Genomic DNA, 20,299 nt, shown 5'->3' on the forward strand with positions numbered 1-20,299 from the left:
TTACCCTATATGAGCAAAATGAAATGTTACTTGCATACAAAATTGATTTGTAGAGGAACCTGGTTTGATTTAAACAAAAAATCATGTTTTGAAGACAGTTTAAATGAACAAACACAATTCATCATGACCAAGACACCTGCACCATATTTCCATCCTCACAGCACATTTATTTCAGTAATTCTGTAAGTAGGTCCTTAGCATGAGCATAGTGTTACAGTTTTCATACATATAATCACATCCAAAACAAGCTCTAAAATTTAAGTTGTAAACATTCTCTTCATATGTAGAAACATTTCAACCTGTGTTCGAATTTTCTAAAATGATCAATCTTTTAAACAGAATTATAAATGAAAAGTCTACTCTAACCGTGTAGTGAGCAATGCTTATTAGTACATTTCTACAGTGTTAAATAAAATAGTAGAGAGGCAAACTTCTGTAAGCAAGTCAGACTTTTAAGTAAATCATCAAAAAGAAACAAACTTGTTAACAAAAAGATGCTTTGTAATAAAGAAAGTTGGACTGAGTCTACTATGATACAAAAACGTAAGGGTAAATACCATCTTTGTTGACAAGTAGGAGGTAGCATGGATGCACCACTTTATTGTCAGTGAGAAATGCAACTGAAGTAAAGAATATTTCCTTACCACAAATTTCCAGTATTATGTACATATTTCTCTTAGAAATTTGTTTAAACAAGTTTCCCTCCACTGTTTAGTACAAAAAGCCTCATGTGATTTAAAAAAAACACTTACACACCTAGATAGAATAGTACTAATTGCCCTATTTGAATGAAACAGTCTCTTGAACTATGAAGTACATGATATTTAATGCCCTAAGTTGAGTAAATTGTATTAGCAGTTCTTGGTATTATACAAAACACTACATACATACAAACAAAATATAATAATATCTTATTTTACTATGTAATTCTTTTTGGAATAAACAGAGCCTTGATTTGGGTAACACTGAAGAGAACATGGTTTCTTTGTTTTATGAAAATCTGTTTTTTAAGTACCCATGTGCAACAATTTAAAAATGGCTGCCATACATGTAATGGTCTTGTACTGATAGTGAACACAGTAACTGACAATAACATAATAAACCTTAAAAACACATCTTCCACCCTATATAAAATATAAAGACTACTTACTGTAACTGTTAAGTATTCAATTTATTTTGATGTTACTGTAATCCACTTTCTCTATTTTTCCATCTTTAGCATTTATAAACATAATTTAGTGTAGCAATTTATTTTAAAAAATGACAAAGTATTTCAAATTTACATCCAATTAAAATTTAAAATGTTTCCTTGTTCTATGATGCTGCTTCTGCCATCAGTAAAGAAAATGAAGTTTCAGTAATTGAAGCAGGCTTTTTAAGTAGTGATGTGACTTCAACCATGCCAGCTCCAGTCCGTGGAAGATTTGCGTTGACAATGTGTCGCTGCAAGTGCTTTATCCAGTCTTCTTGAACAGACAAAGGTCCTCGAAAGACCAGACCACAAAACCTATGCAAATATTAAAGTTATTGCACCAAGATATATCTAGGTCTACTCCAACAACATAAAATAAAGACATTAAGTGCAAAGTCTTAATTTTCTTTAGGTTTCTTTCTACATATTTTACCTGAAAACTTCGGTAACTGAGTTAAATTATAGTAACTGGGAGGACAAAAAAATTGGCAGTTTATACAGTTTACCCTCTTACATTTTTAATACTGGCAGTATCAATCTGCTGTTTGCACGTGAACTTTCTTTTGAAGGGCTGAGTATTACTCAGACATGACCAATGAGATTTCAACTAAACAGCTGGCAACCTAATACCCAAGTATGACTGATTCAAGTCCTCTTGTTCAAATTAATTAAAATAAGCAACTGCTCCCCCCACTGTTACTCAATTTAATCACAAACTTGTTTACAGGATATGATCTTAAATCTTATGACTGAGATTAGCAAGTTCTTAAGAACACATTCTCTCAATTAAAACAACCCTATGTACCTGCATCTGAGTATGTAAACTTCATCAGCACTATGAGGTAATGGCAGCATTTTTTTCTTGCTTCCAGATCTTGACCTTGACTTCTTTTGCTTACAGTCTAAAGCTAAGAAAAGAGAAATTTCCATATGTGAAAGTGATACTTCAATGAGCGTTAACCAAACAGAGCTATTTAGTAAGCATCCCCTATAGCAGTAGTGAAAAGACATCTACCTCGTTATTCTACATTTAATTATAATGTAAATTCAAAACAATTACAGTGTACTCTGAGAAATTTATTGGCAAAACACATGAAGCTATTTTTTAGATCAGCACAGCGCCTGCTCTTTAAAAGACTACATAATTGACATTCAGCATTAAACTGTTGTTTTAATATCAGCAAGCACCTACTAACCTATGGCAGAATTACACAGAGGCAAAGCGCCACTGGAAATTCCCTTTCATGCATAAACTGCTGTCAAAATCTTGGAACTTCATTTGTAGTTCAAGTACCATCATAAAACCACTTATGTTCAACCAAGTTACAACTTCACAAAGTTGTAGCTTTCAGCTAATATAATCAAGAACCTCTAGTTTGAATAAACCACCGTCCGTTTGTTTCAACACAAAGCAGAAGTTTGTCCTCTTATTCTAAGAATTTTAAATGAAGCCTCCCCCTCACTCCTGTCTGAATTCTAATGCATCTTGCAAAAATTGTGTATTAACCCTTGGCAGTGGGAGCTGGTATCAGGACAATCAACAGGGGCAGCAAGGCCACTTCTTAAATTCAGCCTAAGCATTTGAAACGATATGAGAATAATGTGTGTGAACAGAAAACACATAGCAAATGGGTTCAGTTAGCACTGAGATCTGTATCCCCCATAAACAGATTTAGTAGGAATCTGTAACAAAACCTGGAGATTCTAAGCAGCAGCCAAAGTTGGAAGATGAGGGGGTTAAACTGAGTTAATATTGTTATGATGAAAACAGGTGAAAAAGCTCAAGAAAATCAAGAAGTTTGGGACTGGTTGGACGGAAAAATATTATCTAGCTACATTCCATTCCAAAACACAAGACACTGACACTATAACTCCACAGAAACCTGAAAGACAGTAACAAGTTGCATTATTGATTCCAAAAAGGCATAATGCTACACTACTGATGCACCTTAACAGTAAAATAAATATTAAAGAAAAAAAAATTAAATCGTTACACTTGTCTAAGTTTTGGCTCCTGTAATATAAAAAAGAATAAACCTCTTCGCATTCTGAAGCATAAGACATCATCTGGTGAGGCAATACCCGCTGATTTAAAGAACGCATAGTCTTGATTGCATCCTTCATTTTTCTTATGTCCTCCAAATGAGCACCTCTCAAGCTTTTACCCTGTTGCCAAACTTTTAACTTGTAGATACACCAGACATTTCCCAGTTCCATCCCCAGATTTTAAAGATTCCTAGAGTATCTAGAAAAAATAGAATGAGTTTTTGAGGTTTGAAGGTAACAGAGAACTAATCAAACAAGCAGAAAGCAGATACCAACCTAAAGAGACTTCTTTCAGAACCTGGGCCAAGCCATCATTAGGAAGATGAGGCCCAACAGCATGTTTTCTGATAGCAACAATAGAAGTAGTCTGGATATAAAGGCAGTAACCCAGGGTTGGGGGGTGTGGGGGAAGAGAAATGGCCAAGATAATTTGTGGAAAAGCGAATAGGTAAGGGATTCTTCATGCTTTATGCTCTCATCAAAAGCATATTTTTCTAATTAGGAAGAAAAAAGCTAACTCATTCATACTGTAGGAACTACCAAGTAGTATAAACATTTCACATACTGCAACATCAGTAACAACATTACCAGAAATATAAGCAGATAAAATACTGAAACCCAGACATCCATTCCCTGAAGAAAACTATTTGCATGAGAGGCAACTTATCCGAAGCAGTTATTACATCAGAAGCTTTGCCATTGCCAATTTCGCAGAACATCACGGGAAGCAGGGAAACAGAAGTCAGTATTATCCAAATGCAAACGCATCCATGAGTTGCATCTGGTGTCAGTTAGTTGAATGAGTAAAACAAAAAAAAACCCCCACCCAGTAGACAGCAGGGTTCTTCTAGAGAAGCCTACATGCATTTGAAACAAGAACTAACTAATTTCCTTCATGTTGGCAAACTTAAGACATTAATTCCCATTATGAAATTTGATTCTACTCACATACATCCCAAGCATTTAGGAGATCTTTCACTTTCTCTCTAGACCTGAATTGGTCTACTGCAACAGAGGTTCCTGAAACCTAATGGTTTTGTGTGTGACTGATCTTCTAGGACTCCCTCTCTGAGCTACCATGCAATCAAAGAGCAACACAAACTGCCATAATGTACCAGGAGATGTAGTTTCTACTTCCTTGAAAGGTACCCATTCCAAGAACAATGAGAAAACAAGGAAAACAAAACAATGGGCATCTCCTGAGCCATTTACAAGGGGTGCTCTAGACAGAGATATTACAAAACAAAGAACAGAAAATATCACAGTAAAAGACATCAAGAAAAAAACATTCAGATCACACTGTGCATTCTCAGAGGAACTTAGCCAAGATTGAAAGTAGGTTTGCCCAAGCAAGAAGCTGTTACAACAGACAGAAAATACTATGAATACAAAACCTGTGTTTTGCAAGGTTTTTGGGGTTTTTTTTGTTCCCTTTGTCACTTGATCTAGTGAATATATTCCTGTATGTTTTATGGGGCACAAAACAGCACAAGTACATTTTGATGCTACTCCAATGAAGCAGGAAAGTAAGTGGAGAAAGAGTAAAACCTGGGTAAAGCTGATGAAAACCGTAATTCCAACACCAGTTACCAGAGACATGGATCAGTAACTGCTGCATTAATTTTGGCTTTGTCTACCCAGAGAGTTACAAGTTTAAATGAAAGTCACATGCACACTTAAGCATTCTGCTGATATGATGCTTACAAGTGCTTGTAAGCATCAAGTCAGTCACACCATTGTCTCACTCATTGTGGTGGTTTAGCCCTGGCTGGAGGCCAGATGCCCACCCAAGTCAGTCTATTACTCCCCTTCTTAGTTGGACAGGGGAGGAAATATATATTAACAGGCTCAGGAGTCAAAATAAGGACAGGGAGAGATCACTCTGTCATCAATGACGTGGGCAAAACAGACTCAACACAAAGTGAAGGAGAACCTACTCTATCACACTACACTACAAAGAACAGTGAAAAAAACGGAGTTGGGAGCACAACCAGATCTTAAAACAAACACAACCAGATCTCAAAACAATTTCCCTCCCCTTCTTAGCAGATTTCAGTCAGGATTTTGCTCCCTTCTTCCCCCCACCCTGTTCACAGTAAAGAGGGGCAGGGAGTGCAGACAATGGGGTTCTTGGTAGCACCTTCCCCCACCCACCCCTCCATTCTAAGCAGACTTCCCTTTAGCCATGATTTTGCTCCCTTCTCCGGTGGCAAAATGCAGCTGCTTCTGGGTTGTTTTCTCCTCTATGTGACTCTCAGAGGCGCTTGACTATCTCTTGGGCCGCGACTTTGGCCTTGAATTGCTCGTTGTTTATAGTTAAGGCTGGCAGAAAACTCTGCTGCTTAAAGAAACCAGCTCAGCAGCCTCACAAAACTGCAACACCCACAAGAAGCGTAGCTGTGTTCTGACCAAAACTCAGTTACTGTTTGTCCAATACCTCGTTGGAATAAAGCACGCCTACCTCAAAAAGTATGGTTTTAGCACTTTTGGGAAGAGACTGAGGATAATTCAGCTCTAGTAAGCTTAATGGAAATTGCAGCAAGTTGCCAGCAATAGGGAGAAACTACCTACCATTGAAGACTACTTTGTGGCTATCACAGCTCCCAAACTATCATCCTCCATTCTCCATAAATGTCCAATTCTGTTTTGGAAGAAGACACCTTCCTTCATCTTTGGCCACTTGCTGCTCCCTAGTTGCTATTTCAGAACTTTTCGTAAACAGTTACACCACTTCATCAAACCTCTGGTACAGCATGACAGAGAAGCAACCCATTTAAAAGATGGCAAACTTTGGAGGAATCTCGAGGCACTCAATTTTAGAGCATGCCATTTAGAAAAATACAAGCTAGGCAAAAAGTCAGCATATAAAAAACTTCTTTACCTCTGTGTGTCCACTTAACAAGACAGACTACATGCAGATGGAGATAGGAGGCTAAAATACGCATGCCTAAGATGTGAACTAGAGAAGTCACAATTACAGGTCCTTCAGGTCATGGAATTTGGTCGGTACAAAAAGTGCGTCCACTGTAATTGGCAAGCTCTGCAAATTCTTCGTGTCCCCCAACATGGAACACTCCCCATTTCAGGAAGACTGAAGCTGGGTCTTTATTCAGACTTCATTACTTTTGTCACAGCATATGTAAGCTATTTAACTGGCCACTTCGAACCACTGGCAATTAAAAAGTAAAACATAATACATTTCTCTCTCTTGTATATTTATTCACCAATTTTTCAAAGTCAATCACTTCTTATCTATCCTCATCATGATGGCAGCACAGTAAAAATGCATAAAGACAAACCCTCCAGTCATTTTCTCCCTGAAGGATTTTACAGGATACTAAAAATTAACTCATCATGCCAGTTGATCAGTGATAACCGTAGCAGCATGGAAAGAGACATACAAAGCCAGTGGATCTCAGATTTCTGATGTAGCCACATATGCTTCCACAGTGTAAACCTCCTGAAGCTACAATCTTGACAAAGCAAGATGAGAAATTATTTAGAAGCATAGTGGCCGCACATGAACTGCTACTTCAGTCATACCATTGGCTTGAAGGCCAGACTCCTTGTTCTGTATTTTACTGTTCTCTCCAAGACTTCCAAAAATCAGTCTCCATCTACAGAATCAAAGACCAAAGAAGAGTGTGGCGATTCCCAGAAGTTGACAGCTGGAAGAAGAGACTGAGTATGTGAAAAGTGTCAACAAAGAGAAGACGTAAAAAGCCAGAGTGCAAGAAAGAATCAAGATACTTTAGGGGGGGAAGAGAAGCCTAGAGAGAAGAAAAGGAAGGAAGCTGGATATACAACTGTACCAAGAAAAGCGAGATGCATTTTGAAGATACTGTGTAAGCCTGTCCAATGCTCTAAAGATAAGCAGAGAAAAGAAGCAAGTTTGCCACATGCTCTGAGAAACACTAATGCATTGCTATTTATCAAAACAGGTATAAAAGGAAATCAACATCTACTCAAGATGAGTGATTAAATCATTACATTGTCCAAAGTTAGACTGCACAAAACCAAAACAAAATTAATGTTCCAGTCAGACATCTGAAGGCCATCATGCAAGCAGTAATACAAAAGCAAGTAACTGTCCAAATCCAGAATCACAGAACCTTAGGGGTTGGAAGGGACCTTGAAAGATCATCTAGTCCAACCCTCAATGAACCTAGACAGGCATTTGCTAGACAGTGCATCCACACTGCGTAGTGACAGACACAAATTCAGTTTAATCAACACTGAACTTGAACAGTCGACAGCCTAGAAAATTCCACTTTGCGCATGTTTGATCCCATTCTCAAAATTTACCATAATGCGTAACTACATCTAATATGCTGCTAAGACTGTGTAACTGCCTTTGAGGAAAAAGGTAAGATTTAACTAAATGTCATCAAATTACTGACTGAAGAAGCAGGGCACCTGCTATATAAAGCAATATGACAGTAGTCAATACAAAAAACTCATACCCAGACAAACTGAAAAGCTGAGCAGAAGGCTAGTATGTAAGCCACCAAAGTGCCAGGAAAGGTCTCACTCTGGTGACACACAGAGACTACTGTATTTCTCTTACTATGCAGTAATGCCTATGTAGCTCCCGTAACAATGGCCAAATAAAAGACAACATTCATGTTTACACCCAATTATTTAATTCCAGCAAGAAACTGAGACAAGTTTATTTACAAGGTGTAAGAAAGGCTTCAGGAAAACAGGAGGAACTTTTACAAATGCATCCTCACTGTCTTCATACAAGTTCCAGGCTGAAGCCAAACTGAAGACATCTCAAAACTGCTCTCAACTGCAACCTTTTTTAAGAAAAGCTGAGATCTCCACAAGAGTGACACTCACAGCAAAATTTAAACCTAGTGCATGCTAGTGAAATCTTGCATTAAAATAATTCCCTTCACAAAAAATATCAAGTGAAATATCGCTTTATAAACCCACTGTTTAGAAGCTTTTTTATCTGGTCTACAAGCCTTGCAATGAGCTTGCTCGAAAAGTCAACGAGCAAAGTTTACAGGATCACAGAGTTACAACATTTTTAATGGTAACAACTGGGTTAATATAAAATAACATTGTGCAACCAATGTATAAACTAAAACTTAAGCTTAAGTCACTGGGTTTGGTGAAAGGCTTTTATCCACATTGTGCAGGCTATTTTTCTGGCTCAGCTCCAGCTACTGACATCAAATTTTTTTCTTTAAGCTTTGTTTTTAACCTATTATTTGTTTCTAACCTAATTTTAAACAAACTTCTAGGTCCAGTGATACAAGACTCAGGAGTCTTTTGGTCCTTGTAAATGAAAGTGGGACCTGTTCTGCTAAGCATACTACTACTTTGCTAACAAAATACTCTTAAAGACAACAAACAAAAATCCCTGAAAGCACCTTAACAAGCTACCTTCACTCTTCCCATTTAGCAAAAGGGAAGCTGAGGTATGAGGAGCTTCTCCAGAATCCAGTCTGTGTGTGCTATCCTGTTTGCGAGAGCACCTCCTCCAAGGAATTACTGTTAAGATTTCAACATGCAACTTATTTTTCAATAGCTATGTATTTATTTCACCAGTAGGTATATAAGCAAAGTATCTTACCACAGGGCAAGTATCAAGCCACAGTGGTAGTAAATTAAGTCCACTATTATCATCTTCTAGTGAGTAAATATGAAAACTTTGAGAATTACTAAAGGTATACACTCCTACACATCAGCTATTACAGAATCTGCCCAGTTCCTGCTAAATCAACTCTGTTACAGTACTAACTCCCTAAAACATAAGACCTGGTAGCCATAGGCTCAGTTTATAAAATGTGTCTTTTAAGCTTCTGCAGAGAAAGACTGAAACTGTTTGTCATTCTTAGCATAATTAATTACATCTGCAGATTTTAAAAAAAAAAGGTTGTTGACATAGAAAACTGATCATTTTCCTTCTTAATCACTGAATATTCCAGGCGTTGTATCTCCTCTCTGTATTTCATCTCTGCTCCCCAATTTGCTGTTTACCATACAAAGTCCCACTGATCTCACCAATAATCCAAGTAAACTCAGAAATTGCCCACAGCCAAATAAACTGCAGGTCTCTGGAAATGAGTAAAAATATGGAATATTAAAGAAATTTCAAAATTAAGTATGCTTTAATAAAAAAAAATTATAAAAACATGTACTACACTCACTCCATGTCAGATCAGAGTTTTTGGGTTGTGGGTCAAAGAAGAAATGAAACCAACTGCACACACTATGTTGTTAGAAATACACAAACTATAAAATAACTAGCTTTTCCTATTTCAACTCCAGTATTCTTTGTAATTATATTGACTAGATTGTAGAAATTGCTTGTCAGTTTGTTGTGTGGTTTTTTGGCTTTGTTTTTTTCCTTTTCTTTTCCCCTCTCTCATTTCTGAGGTACTTTAAAATACTTCAGTAGAAGGCCAGCTAGCTGAGTTGGAAGTTGTGATATTGTAGAATGAATTTAAGCAACCATCTCTTAGTTTTGCTTACATACCTTAAGTGTTGGATCCAAAATAAATGAGTAAGAATGAAAATCAGACATGAGAGTGGACAACAGCAACATACCTTTTCTTAAAAGTTGCTGAAGTTTTATGGCAAATATATTCTTTACCAGCAGAAGCTTCAAAATTATTTTGAATTAACATATGCTTTTGTCCAGTCTGATGAAGGAAATGTATCATAGACAGACTTGCTTTTACATCTGTAACAAAACATACCTGTCCCAGTCAAAAGTCCAGCACTCTTCTTTCGTGCATAAGCGCGTAAGTGGTTGGACAGGCTAACAGCACTTGTAAACGTCGTATTGCAATGCACACACGTTCTAAGCTTCACAGGCATACCTATCATTCAAAAGAAAACTATAATCCAGTTCTCTCTTCAAAAAATGAAATCTCAAAGCGTTGTAAAAAGTTTTCTGCAATAAAGATGGTTTAAAATATATTCACTGCATTGACGCAATTGTTTAGTATATTAGAAGGATCCAAGTTAACCGTTATTAGTTTTCCATGTAGTGCTTTAAGCCAAACCATGTTATTTGAAAAAGTACAGAAAGGAGGCAACTTGAGCCCATTAGGCTACTCTGCATTTAATACCTACTACCAAGTTCCTACAGGTCTCCACATTGTGAAGCTCTAATCCCAAAATATACTCTTGCAATTTGAACAGCACAGTTCTGTTGAGAAATTTCGGAGCTTGCAACATTTCCAGTAAAGAGAATTTAAAAAGTCTAGTTGACAAAGTGGTAATTAAAAGTGTTTTACCCATATGACTGAAGAGCTCAATACTAAATTAGGCTGCTGTTGAAGGCTCAGAGAAAAAGGTGGTAAAACACACCACTGAACAGCTGTTAGACAAAACATTTTGTTCAGTGCATTTTCTGTTCATTACTTTAGATGCGCAATCGATAATGAAAGTTAATGATTTCAAGTTTTTTTGCTAAAATCTTTGTGCTAAATAAATGATCAACAAAGCAACATGCTATTTATCACAGGAAAACAGTGAAACAATACTGAACTCCTCGCTTACCAAAGAAACCATTGTAACTTACTCCCTGCTCAACACTTCACAGTAATGTTTCTCCTCTCATTTTACTAAAGATGTATTCTTTTGGTCAACTATCATTTCAAGTTCTCTACTAATAAATTTTTAGAAGAATAAAAAAAGCTACTCAGTTGGAAAGCCTCTGTCTGCAGGAAAGAAAGAATCCTATTTCTCCAGCAGCCCACAGAAGACATGCTGTTTTTTCAGGCAAGTTACAGAAGAACCCCTGGGTTGGTAAAAACCTTTCTGAAAACTAAAACCAGAATTAGAAATATCTGCCTTTTTAGGAAAAACAGAAGAATTTCAACCTGATGTTAAAATATTTTCTTATTAACTCAACTGGCACAGTGCGTTAGTTGTCAAATTCTGTTACCTCAGCCACAAGATAATTATAGGGCCCCATTCGTAACTGTTAGTACTATGCAAGCATGTGTTTATTTTTACCTGGTTGCTCATCACAACCAACGAGGTGCTACCTAGTATTCAGCAGTAAATATTAAACAGAAAGCAATACACAGTGTCAGGTTTGGCAAGCTATTATTCCTTTAGCATTGTTTCTTGAATTGTTAAGCCTGTCAAAGATACACTTCCTTTATTAAGCAATCTCCTGGTTTAAAGGACAACCACAGACATCCAGAAGACATTAAACAAAATTCTGTTCCACCTCTACTGTGTCATTTTAGAAAGCCACCTTTGTTAAAAAATTGATTGCCACGCTTTCGGAGTCCCCTAAAAGAACATCTGAGCACATCAGACTGTGGTTTTTATTTGTTTAAAGGAAGACAAGAGTATAGTTGAAAAAGTACTAGGCACTGCCAGTTTTACTAACCTGCACTGGGTAATAGCAAGAAAACCAACAGAAGCAAAAAAGTCAGGGGGATAAAAATAAGATTCTGGTCCTCAATCTAAAGAATCCTGCAGCATTGTAAGGTGGTGTCCAACAAGAAACAGATAAATGCAAGCTCTACATACACATTAAAAAGGATGCTGTAAGAATTCACAAGACTAGAAATGACTCTTACGTGACATGTAGGTTAAAAACATAATTCTAAAAACCTGCTCTATTAGTATACAGAGTTATCCAGGAAGTTACTGTAGAATTGTTTCATTAGCACAATTCTCATAGGAGGGGCAATCTCTGTCTTTATGGGTCAGAGGCTGTGCATTAGAAACCTGCTGGCTACAACTGTATTCCAACAAAGCTTGAGCCAGCACAGGTCTTCACTCAGGATAGAAAGGCCCTAAGCAAGCATCAATTTCTCACAGCAGCTGCAATTTTGAAACAAACAAGAATTAATCTATGTTGTAAGAGTATGTTTGCCTAAGCCTCAAATTAGTTGACAGTGATTTACCAATCTGGAGTATTATGCATGTATAATGGTATCAACAGTTCTGTTAGTTTGAGCAAATGCTAATCTGCACAAAGAGATTTAAATGAATTAGTTCTGAAACCAGCTGTTTTGATGCCCAGAAACAGGGTTACAAGCCCAAACATTTCAGAACTGTTAGTCTACCAAATAGGCACGGACACTTCAACTTGTTATTGCACGATACGTCTTCTTCCTGACTGAGACTCATTTGTGTCCGCTTTGAATTTGCTTGCCCAGCCGTATGCAGAACAGGAACTACATTCAATGCAGCCCCCCACCCCTACCCCAGTGCTGCTCAGGGGTTTTTTCACTTTAGGAAAAACAGGTCAGAAAAATCTGCTGTGCTACCTCTTGCAGTCAGTGTCCTCTGGAAATGAAGCAAGAATTACATGAACAGAATCCCAAATAAAATACTCTGCCCTTGCACACTTTCTAGGAATTAAAGAATTCTTTGGAAATGTTGTCAAGACAGCTAGAAACATCTTCTTACCTGACTGCATAGTCAAGTCCATTTTTTGTGGCTGATACATCAATGGACTGTCTTCATTTAATGGAAGAACACATTTCTGAACAAACCTCTTTCTTGCAGTTTGATTATGAATCTTTTGAGGCGAAATACCAGGATTCCTTTCTTCTCCTAACCTCTTATTTTTCAGGAGTTCTATCAGTGTAAGTGACTGATTTTTTTTCCCATCATGTAGTACTGCTTTTGTTTCATCACATTCATTTAGGAAACTCAGCCCTTCTTCCTCCGACGCAGACACAGATGTATCTTCAGTCTTTAGGCCATTATGGTACGCTTCAAGAGGTATAACATTCTGAGATAAAAAGTCATCATTTGATGCAAATTTCTGAGCAACAAACGGTCTGGGAATAATGCGGCGACTGTTCAAAGCCTTTAGGATTTTTTCATACTTCTCTTCATTTTGCATCATCTCATTCAGAACACAGATCGGAGACTTGTGTGCGTCCCACTTGGTTTTGCCAAGCCTCTTCAGGTGTCCTCGCACATGATTAGACAGTCCAATTTTAGTATCGAACCAGCCCCCACAGAGCTGACAGGTATGCTCAGAGGAAGTTTCAGATTTCTCAATCGCTACAAAGAAAATAATTTTAATGTGTTTTGACAACTATATACATTTAATCATTACAACAGCGAATCACGAGGACAAGAAGAGAGGCTTTACAAGAAGATAAAGCAAGTCTTGTCTAGTGCTCAATAAATCTCTTTGTTCCCTTTAACTTACACCCAAATAAAAAACAAATAAGCAACAACTCACCTTTTCTAACACGTTTAACAGGAGTTCCTGTTCCAGTTCTTTTAAAATGCTGCATTTTGTCACTTGTTGCTATCTGTTCTGGCGAGACAACGTGACGGGCTTCATAGCTTAGGCCAGCTCTGTGAAGATGTCCTCTGACATGGTTGGACAATCCAACACCTGTTTCAAAGGTTGCTGGACAGTATGGGCAAGACTTCTTTTCCAGCGACAAATCAGTCCAATGGAAAACTGAATTATGCTTTGGCAATGCTGATCCCACATTTTCTAAATTCTGAGGATCATGCAAATCATGCAGGAAGTTATTATCCTCAGCATCTTCATAATACTCAAAATAAAAGCCATCATTCTGCTCATAACTAAGTGAAGATTTATCACCAGCTTCATGCTCTTCCATTTTACCTTTGAATATGGGGAATAGGTTTACATGCTCCTGAGTAATATCACTGTAAGATTCATCCTCCACAGACTGTGTAGTGTAATCACATAGTTCAGCATTATCCCATGAACTTTCATCCTCCGTTTCATAGCTGTCCTTTTTTTCAGCAGAGTTAAGTTTCTGTAAAACAACAACAGTCATTTTATGCAGAAAATCTGGATAGCAATCCAAATCATCTCCTGTAACAGAGCCTTCCCTCTTGGATTCTTTAACCACTCTTTTTACAGCTACATGCCTACAATCTTTACAGCCTTCTGCCCTTTTGCAATCAAGACTATTTGAATCCATGACAAAACAATTATTATGGGGTCTACTTGAAGAAGAAAACAAATGCAAAGAACTGACAGTCTTGGACTCTTCCTTTTTTAAATGCAAAGGGTAAGGGTCACTAGATTTTTTAATCATCCTGTAGTTTTCATATTTATGTCTATACAAATAATTACTGCTTGTTTTGACACTAGCTTTCTGCTTTGCTGCTTGATATAAAAATTTACGTTTCTGTTCAATGTTATTTCTAATCAAAAAGGTCTTGTTTGTAGAATTTAGATTGCACACACTTACAGATGACTGTGAAACGCTTTTCCGAGCCTTCTGTATCCTGTAGGGTCTCTTGTGAAGTTTTGTGAAGCTACTGGACTGCGAAGTAGAGCCAAATGATCTTTTTACATCCTGCTTTAAAACAGAGTTCTTTGGAAAAGTAGAAGATTGTTTCATTAACTGTTTTGTCCTGCTACCAAAGTCTAGAGTTTCTTCTATTATGCTGCCTTTTCTTTTTTCTAGTCTAAGATGGCTACCAAAGGGATCAATGCATGATGCTGGATGCAAGTATTCCATGTGTTTTTTTAAAATGCTTCTAGCTGAAGTAGTGAACGGACACATCTTACACATATATGTCGATGACTTTTTTGAGGATCCTAAGTAAGGATCTTTCAAGGATGCCTTTTTCTGTGTTTTCCTCTGGGACATGTCGCTACCAATAATTGAACATTTGACTACCGCTCCATGGGCAATCCCTCGATGGCATTCCAGTTCATTTTCTGTCACAGCCATGAAATTGCATTCCTCACAGCAATAGTATCTCTTATCTTTTTCATGGGTCTTTGCATGCTGCACAAATGTTTTGGGACAATTGGTACCAAATACACACTGTGGGCACTGTAACCGTGCACTCCTACCCTCATCTTGAAGCTCTTTCAGCTCACGGATTTCTTCCATCAGTTTCTGCCTTCTTTCCTGGTGAATTATCATATGTTTAAGAAGTGAATTACGATCTCGAAATGTCCTTCCACATTCCCTACATGCGTAGGGCCTGGGGACATTGAGATGTCGGAAATGACTGTTCCCATCTAAATGGTACATCATATGTCTATGCAGATGTTTCTTCTCTCTAAAATTCACATTGCACTTTGTACAGGGATAAAATGATGGTTCATCTGTACTGAAAGTAGATGGCGATTCAGAATCGTCCTGTTCACATTTATTTTTTAAAGTATTAGAAAGAAAAGTGCTAGTGTGAACTGGAGAAGTATCTTCTGCACAGTTACTAGTGGGACTATAAATGAGCTGCTGGATAGCATCAACAGCTTCTAGCTCTTCATCTGTGGATTCAGGCTTTACTTTACTCAGTGAATATTTCTGTGGTTCTACTATTTGTAGCTCCTCATTCTCCTCTAAGAAGTCAACATTTATTAGTTTTGATTTACTAGGAATACAACTGGTATCACCAAAGCAGTCTTCAGTATAGCGTGTTATTTTACTAACATCCATTTTCCTTTTCCGCTTTTTTTCTTTACAGTGAATGGGAGACTTCTCTATTGTCTCTTCATTTGTCATAAGAAACTGTATAAACTCTTTTTGTGGATCCCAGCTGGGATCACATCCCGATCCGAAACCACCTGTACCTGAGGAAATGCCTGTTAACGTATCGACACAATCATCTTTTACTAGTAAATTTTTATCATCCTCACAAATTTCTACTTGGCCTACTAAAGTGCTATCTACACTATTTCCTACTGATTTCTGTGAATCACAACCAATTGAAGCAGAGGTAGGTAGATTTTTAATGGAATGAGTCACGTTCTTAGCATGTGCTACATCAGGTAACAAAAATAAAACTTGGTGCTGATTTGATTTCTGTGTTGTACTCTTTGCAGGCAGCTGAAGATCATGAACCACTGCCAAAGTTGAGCAGGAATCTGTATGATGACCTACAGGCTGTCCAGTGGTTAATGAAACACTGCCTTTATTCATAATGGAAGTCTTAGTTGAGGTGGAGTGTGAAACTGGTCCATTAACAGCAGTTCCTCTAGACAAGATAAAGTTTTCGCTAGAAACAGTAGGAGCACCAGTGTGTATAAATAGAGAAGCCTGGCCTCCACTTAAGGCTTTTTCAGATCTGTCCCTTGATAGCTCCTCAGGCAAAGTCAATGTACTGTTCTTCTGAAATGACGTGTCGCTCTCTTGTGGTTTAGGAATGCCACATTCTTCCTCAGATATGAAATTATCATCACACAGGATTTCTTCTTTTTCTTTAGCACCAGTGACATCAGCATTTATCTCTAAATCATCCATATTGCTGGTCTGTCCATTAAGTACATTTACACTAAAAAAAAAAAGAGCAAGAAAACAATCAGGAAATCACAGAAATAACAGCAATTTTAATCTACAGTTTTCCTTAGGATTATCCTTCTTTACATTGCAATATAAACATAAACACATTTTGAATTTGTTAAAAATCTATTTATTTCAAGACAGCTTCTTTTATTTGAGCTATGTCTAAAATTAACCAAGGAAGCAATTTTTAAAAATTACACTTTTTGGCTATCCTGTGTTAATAACCATACAGCAAACTAGTCACTGCCCAGTCTCTCAGTTCAAAATTCACTAAAGACCCCCTGCCCCAAGCAAGACAGGGGAAACGAGATTGTAAAAAAACCTGTGCTAATACATTCACACAGCATTTAATCTTTGGTTGTTTTCTAGAAAGAAAACAAGTTAGGTGTAAAAGCTACCCAGACATCTGCTACTCATTTTAGGTTTTGGGTTTTTTTTAACCCATACTTCCTCCTTTTAGCATCTAAGAAATGAAAATAATCTTTATGTATCTCAAAGTATGATCTATGCAACTGAGCTGGTGCTATGTAGAAGGCTGCAGAAGCGTTTACTTTGTTTTTCAAGGAGAAAACACAACTAAGCTGATTTTGAACACCTGACTACCAATAGAGACACAGCAAAGGATCAAACTCATTGCAGAAACGTCTCCCCATTCCCTTCTTACAAAAGGACTCTACTTACTTTAAAATAAATAGATCAGATCCTGCTTATATTATAAGGCCATTTTAAATTATAAGCAAATAAACCAGCATCTTCTCAGAGGCCAAAAAACCCCACAACTAGAAAGAAACATTAAGTAGGATTTACCCAGCAGAGGAAATCACTATGTAGAATCCAGAGCATTACAATAATAGTATCTAGTAGTACTACCACCTATTAATTCCCTCTGTGAGGCTTTGTGTACATAAGTAAGGCTTTCTACATGTGACACTCGTACACAAAATGGTCTACCCAATGCTTACTGAGCATAAGTGAGTTTCCTACACATGAAACTCACTGAGTAATAAACAGAAGTGTGAACATAAGTCTGTCCTTGCATTTACCTCTCATACGGGTCCACAGAACACAGTAAGCATAAGACATTAAAACACACTCATCTATGAGCCTGAAACATCTATCTATGTTTTATAGAAATTACATATTTTACCATTTGATTTGGTCTTTTGGGAGATTTGATTCCTGCCATCACATACTTAGTTTCAGTTACTCATTAACATTTTGAATCAAGCTCAGTTAAAAGCAGTTATTACCTAGACCCTTTGAATTAAGATGTTATAACTCACAACTAATATCCATGGCTCCCTGCAATGGTCCTTCATCAAAATCAAGGAAGACCACACTTGACATCCTTTTTTCCTAAAGGGAGAAAACAAGTTGGTTAAACAACACCACTTCCATCTTTATACATCACACACTAAAATGAGTTCAGCGTTTCTGTTAGTTTTTCAATTCAACATTATGATAGCTATCTACACAATTCAAACCTAGCTTCGGCTCCATGGAAATTCTGTTACTCTGCTTCTTTTGTTTCAAAACAGCAACAGGACAAATATATACTTTAATCTTCTTTAAGACTGAAAAAGACCAAACATTGATGTAATGACTTGGTAGTTAATATCTTGAAAAGTAACTATATTTGGAGTACAAATGTTATGAAAAAAAGCCATTAAAGCCCACATTTTCTTTGCTATTTGATTGTCAAACTAGCTAATTTAGAAATACAGCAACACTCATGTCACTTGCATAATAAATGCTTCAAGTGTGTAAAATATTTTATTGTATTTTATCTATAGCATGCCTTTATGCAAAGGTTCTACTAGAAACCATGGTTTCTCATCTTCCCATTTCTTAGATTTTTACATTTCTTTGCTGTTTCAAGATGGGTCATATTCTATGATAATAAAGGCTTCCCATAAGATCACATTCAAACCTATCACCCTAAAATGGTGATAATGCACCACCCAGCAGGAGCCTTTACATCACATATGCTAGTTAGAAATGGGCAGTGCAAACATGTACTAAGAATCAGTAACTCAAAAGTCAAAAGAATCAAAGCACTTCAGCACCAAAAATTTTGCAACCTAAAGGTGTAAAGCTTCATACAGTATCATAGCGCAGAACATAGAAACGTTCAGAGAAAGTGTAGAAGAAATTTAGTAAGCCCATCTTGCTGAAAAGATGTGGGTTTTCTTCATTTTATTACTGCAGAGGTAGACAAATGTATGCTCAGTCAATTTGAGAGCCTATATTAGCTTTTCTCAACAGGAAGCAACGTTGCTAACGAAGTGGTAAATTCAGTGTTAATGAGTGGCTTCACTGTTACCACCTCTGAGGTAAAACCTTCCATGTTCCAAGTTCCACCCATCTGTTCTGGTGTGAGGGGTTCAGAGGAAGAACAGACGCTTCCCATTTAAAGCAACTTCATCCGTACCCCCCGAACAGCGGGGAGGCAAACTGAGAATATCGTGCCTGCCTGGAGACTGCAACCCTCATTATCAGAATGGCTCCTGAAAACTTTTCACAGGTTTACGCCAGGAAGACAAAACCATGTTGCTCTACAGACAAAACCTTACTGATGCTAAATATTAGTATTAAAGCTTAACTTCAAAAGGTGGCTGGGGCACTGTATCATCACCTTTAAACTGAGACTCTCTTCAGAGTTATTGTAAGTAATATCCAAAACATTACTGTGCCATCTTGTAAGAGACTCCTTTCCGTATTGTGTATTTATGGAGATGCTGAGCTATTCCATATGGATCTGATTAGAAGTCTTCTATGATAATACAGCTGTCCCTACAGATTTCAGTCTTTGAATCGAGCCTGAAATGCTTACTCTATCAATAATATTGTTGTTACATTTTAATAATTTTCTGCTAATTATCACTTCTTTTTCAGCTATCAGGGTGGCACAACTGACATGTGCAGGACAACATGAAAAAAGTTAGCAGTTGTAACAGCTTGGTAATAAAGAAAATATATAAAATATCTTTTAAAAATGTGGTAATTTAGAGTTGTGATGATACTGAGCCAAGATGCAATACTTCATTTATATTATGTACTCCATGTGTAGAAATTTATGCAGGAACAATGATAGCTGTAACTAGATATGCGCAAGAAAACATTCCTCAATGCCATTGTTTTTGAGTAAAGGTTATCATCTTAGTTGTACCACTCAGAAAGTGCAACACCCAAACAGAAGCACTACCTAATCTGAACACTCTGGGACAAAGAAGGAAAATCAACCATTACAACAACTAAGATGTAACTAAAGCTGTGCAATATTCTTTGTGCATTTCCAGCAGTTTTAAAATTATCTTCTATGTTATGTTAAAACCACACAAATTATTAATCCTGTCAAAATATACAGTAATTAATTTTTATTTATGGCATTTGAAAAAAATAAACATTGATATCAAACTTAAAATTTGTTGTAAATAGTGGCTGTTATATGCTTTACCAGGGCACGCACAATACAGTTGAGGTCATTTTTATTTAAGCACATGGTGCAATATACCTGGGAGATACAGAAGCATAGAAATGGCAACCCTCAAAGTCTACACAAGCATACACAATCCTGGGCTCAGACCTCTGAAATACACTTAGATAGATAAGAGGCTAGGCAAAATTCAATTATTTCAGTTAAACCTAGAATGACTGTAGTGCAGTTAACAGTGTTATTCCTAGTTTACATGATACGCTGTTTCTTACACAGGAATTTTTTAATACTAAGAAGTAGAAAACAACCAATTATTGAGCCAACTAAGCGACATTCCATCCTTATTTAAGTATTTCTAAATTTACATATTTTTAGTATTGTTTTTCTTAA

The 20,299-nt window shown here is 37.0% G+C and overlaps 1 protein-coding gene across 2 annotated transcripts in view; it reads right to left on the reverse strand.

The window, feature by feature from the left end:
* Nucleotides 1-1,196: 1,196 nt before the first annotated feature.
* Nucleotides 1,197-20,299, reverse strand: part of ZNF644 (zinc finger protein 644) — a 46,807-nt gene continuing 27,704 nt past the window's right edge. The window contains exons 3-9 of one of the 2 annotated variants that reach the window (XM_084266133.1): nucleotides 17,757-17,829; nucleotides 14,422-16,462; nucleotides 13,425-13,980; nucleotides 12,635-13,240; nucleotides 9,952-10,074; nucleotides 1,998-2,100; nucleotides 1,197-1,507 (exon numbers count right to left, since the gene is read on the reverse strand). In XM_084266133.1, coding sequence (XP_084122259.1) covers nucleotides 1,315-1,507; nucleotides 1,998-2,100; nucleotides 9,952-10,074; nucleotides 12,635-13,240; nucleotides 13,425-13,980; nucleotides 14,422-16,431 — 3,591 coding nt within the window. In that variant the 5' untranslated portion in view covers nucleotides 16,432-16,462; nucleotides 17,757-17,829 and the 3' untranslated portion in view covers nucleotides 1,197-1,314. Of the gene's footprint in view, nucleotides 1,508-1,997; nucleotides 2,101-9,951; nucleotides 10,075-12,634; nucleotides 13,241-13,424; nucleotides 16,463-17,756; nucleotides 17,830-20,299 lie in introns of both variants that reach the window. The other variant, XM_084266132.1, reaches the window with a different exon arrangement.

Source organism: Gallinula chloropus (genome assembly GCF_964237585.1).
Source record: "Gallinula chloropus genome assembly, chromosome: 6".
NCBI lineage: Eukaryota > Metazoa > Chordata > Aves > Gruiformes > Rallidae > Gallinula > Gallinula chloropus.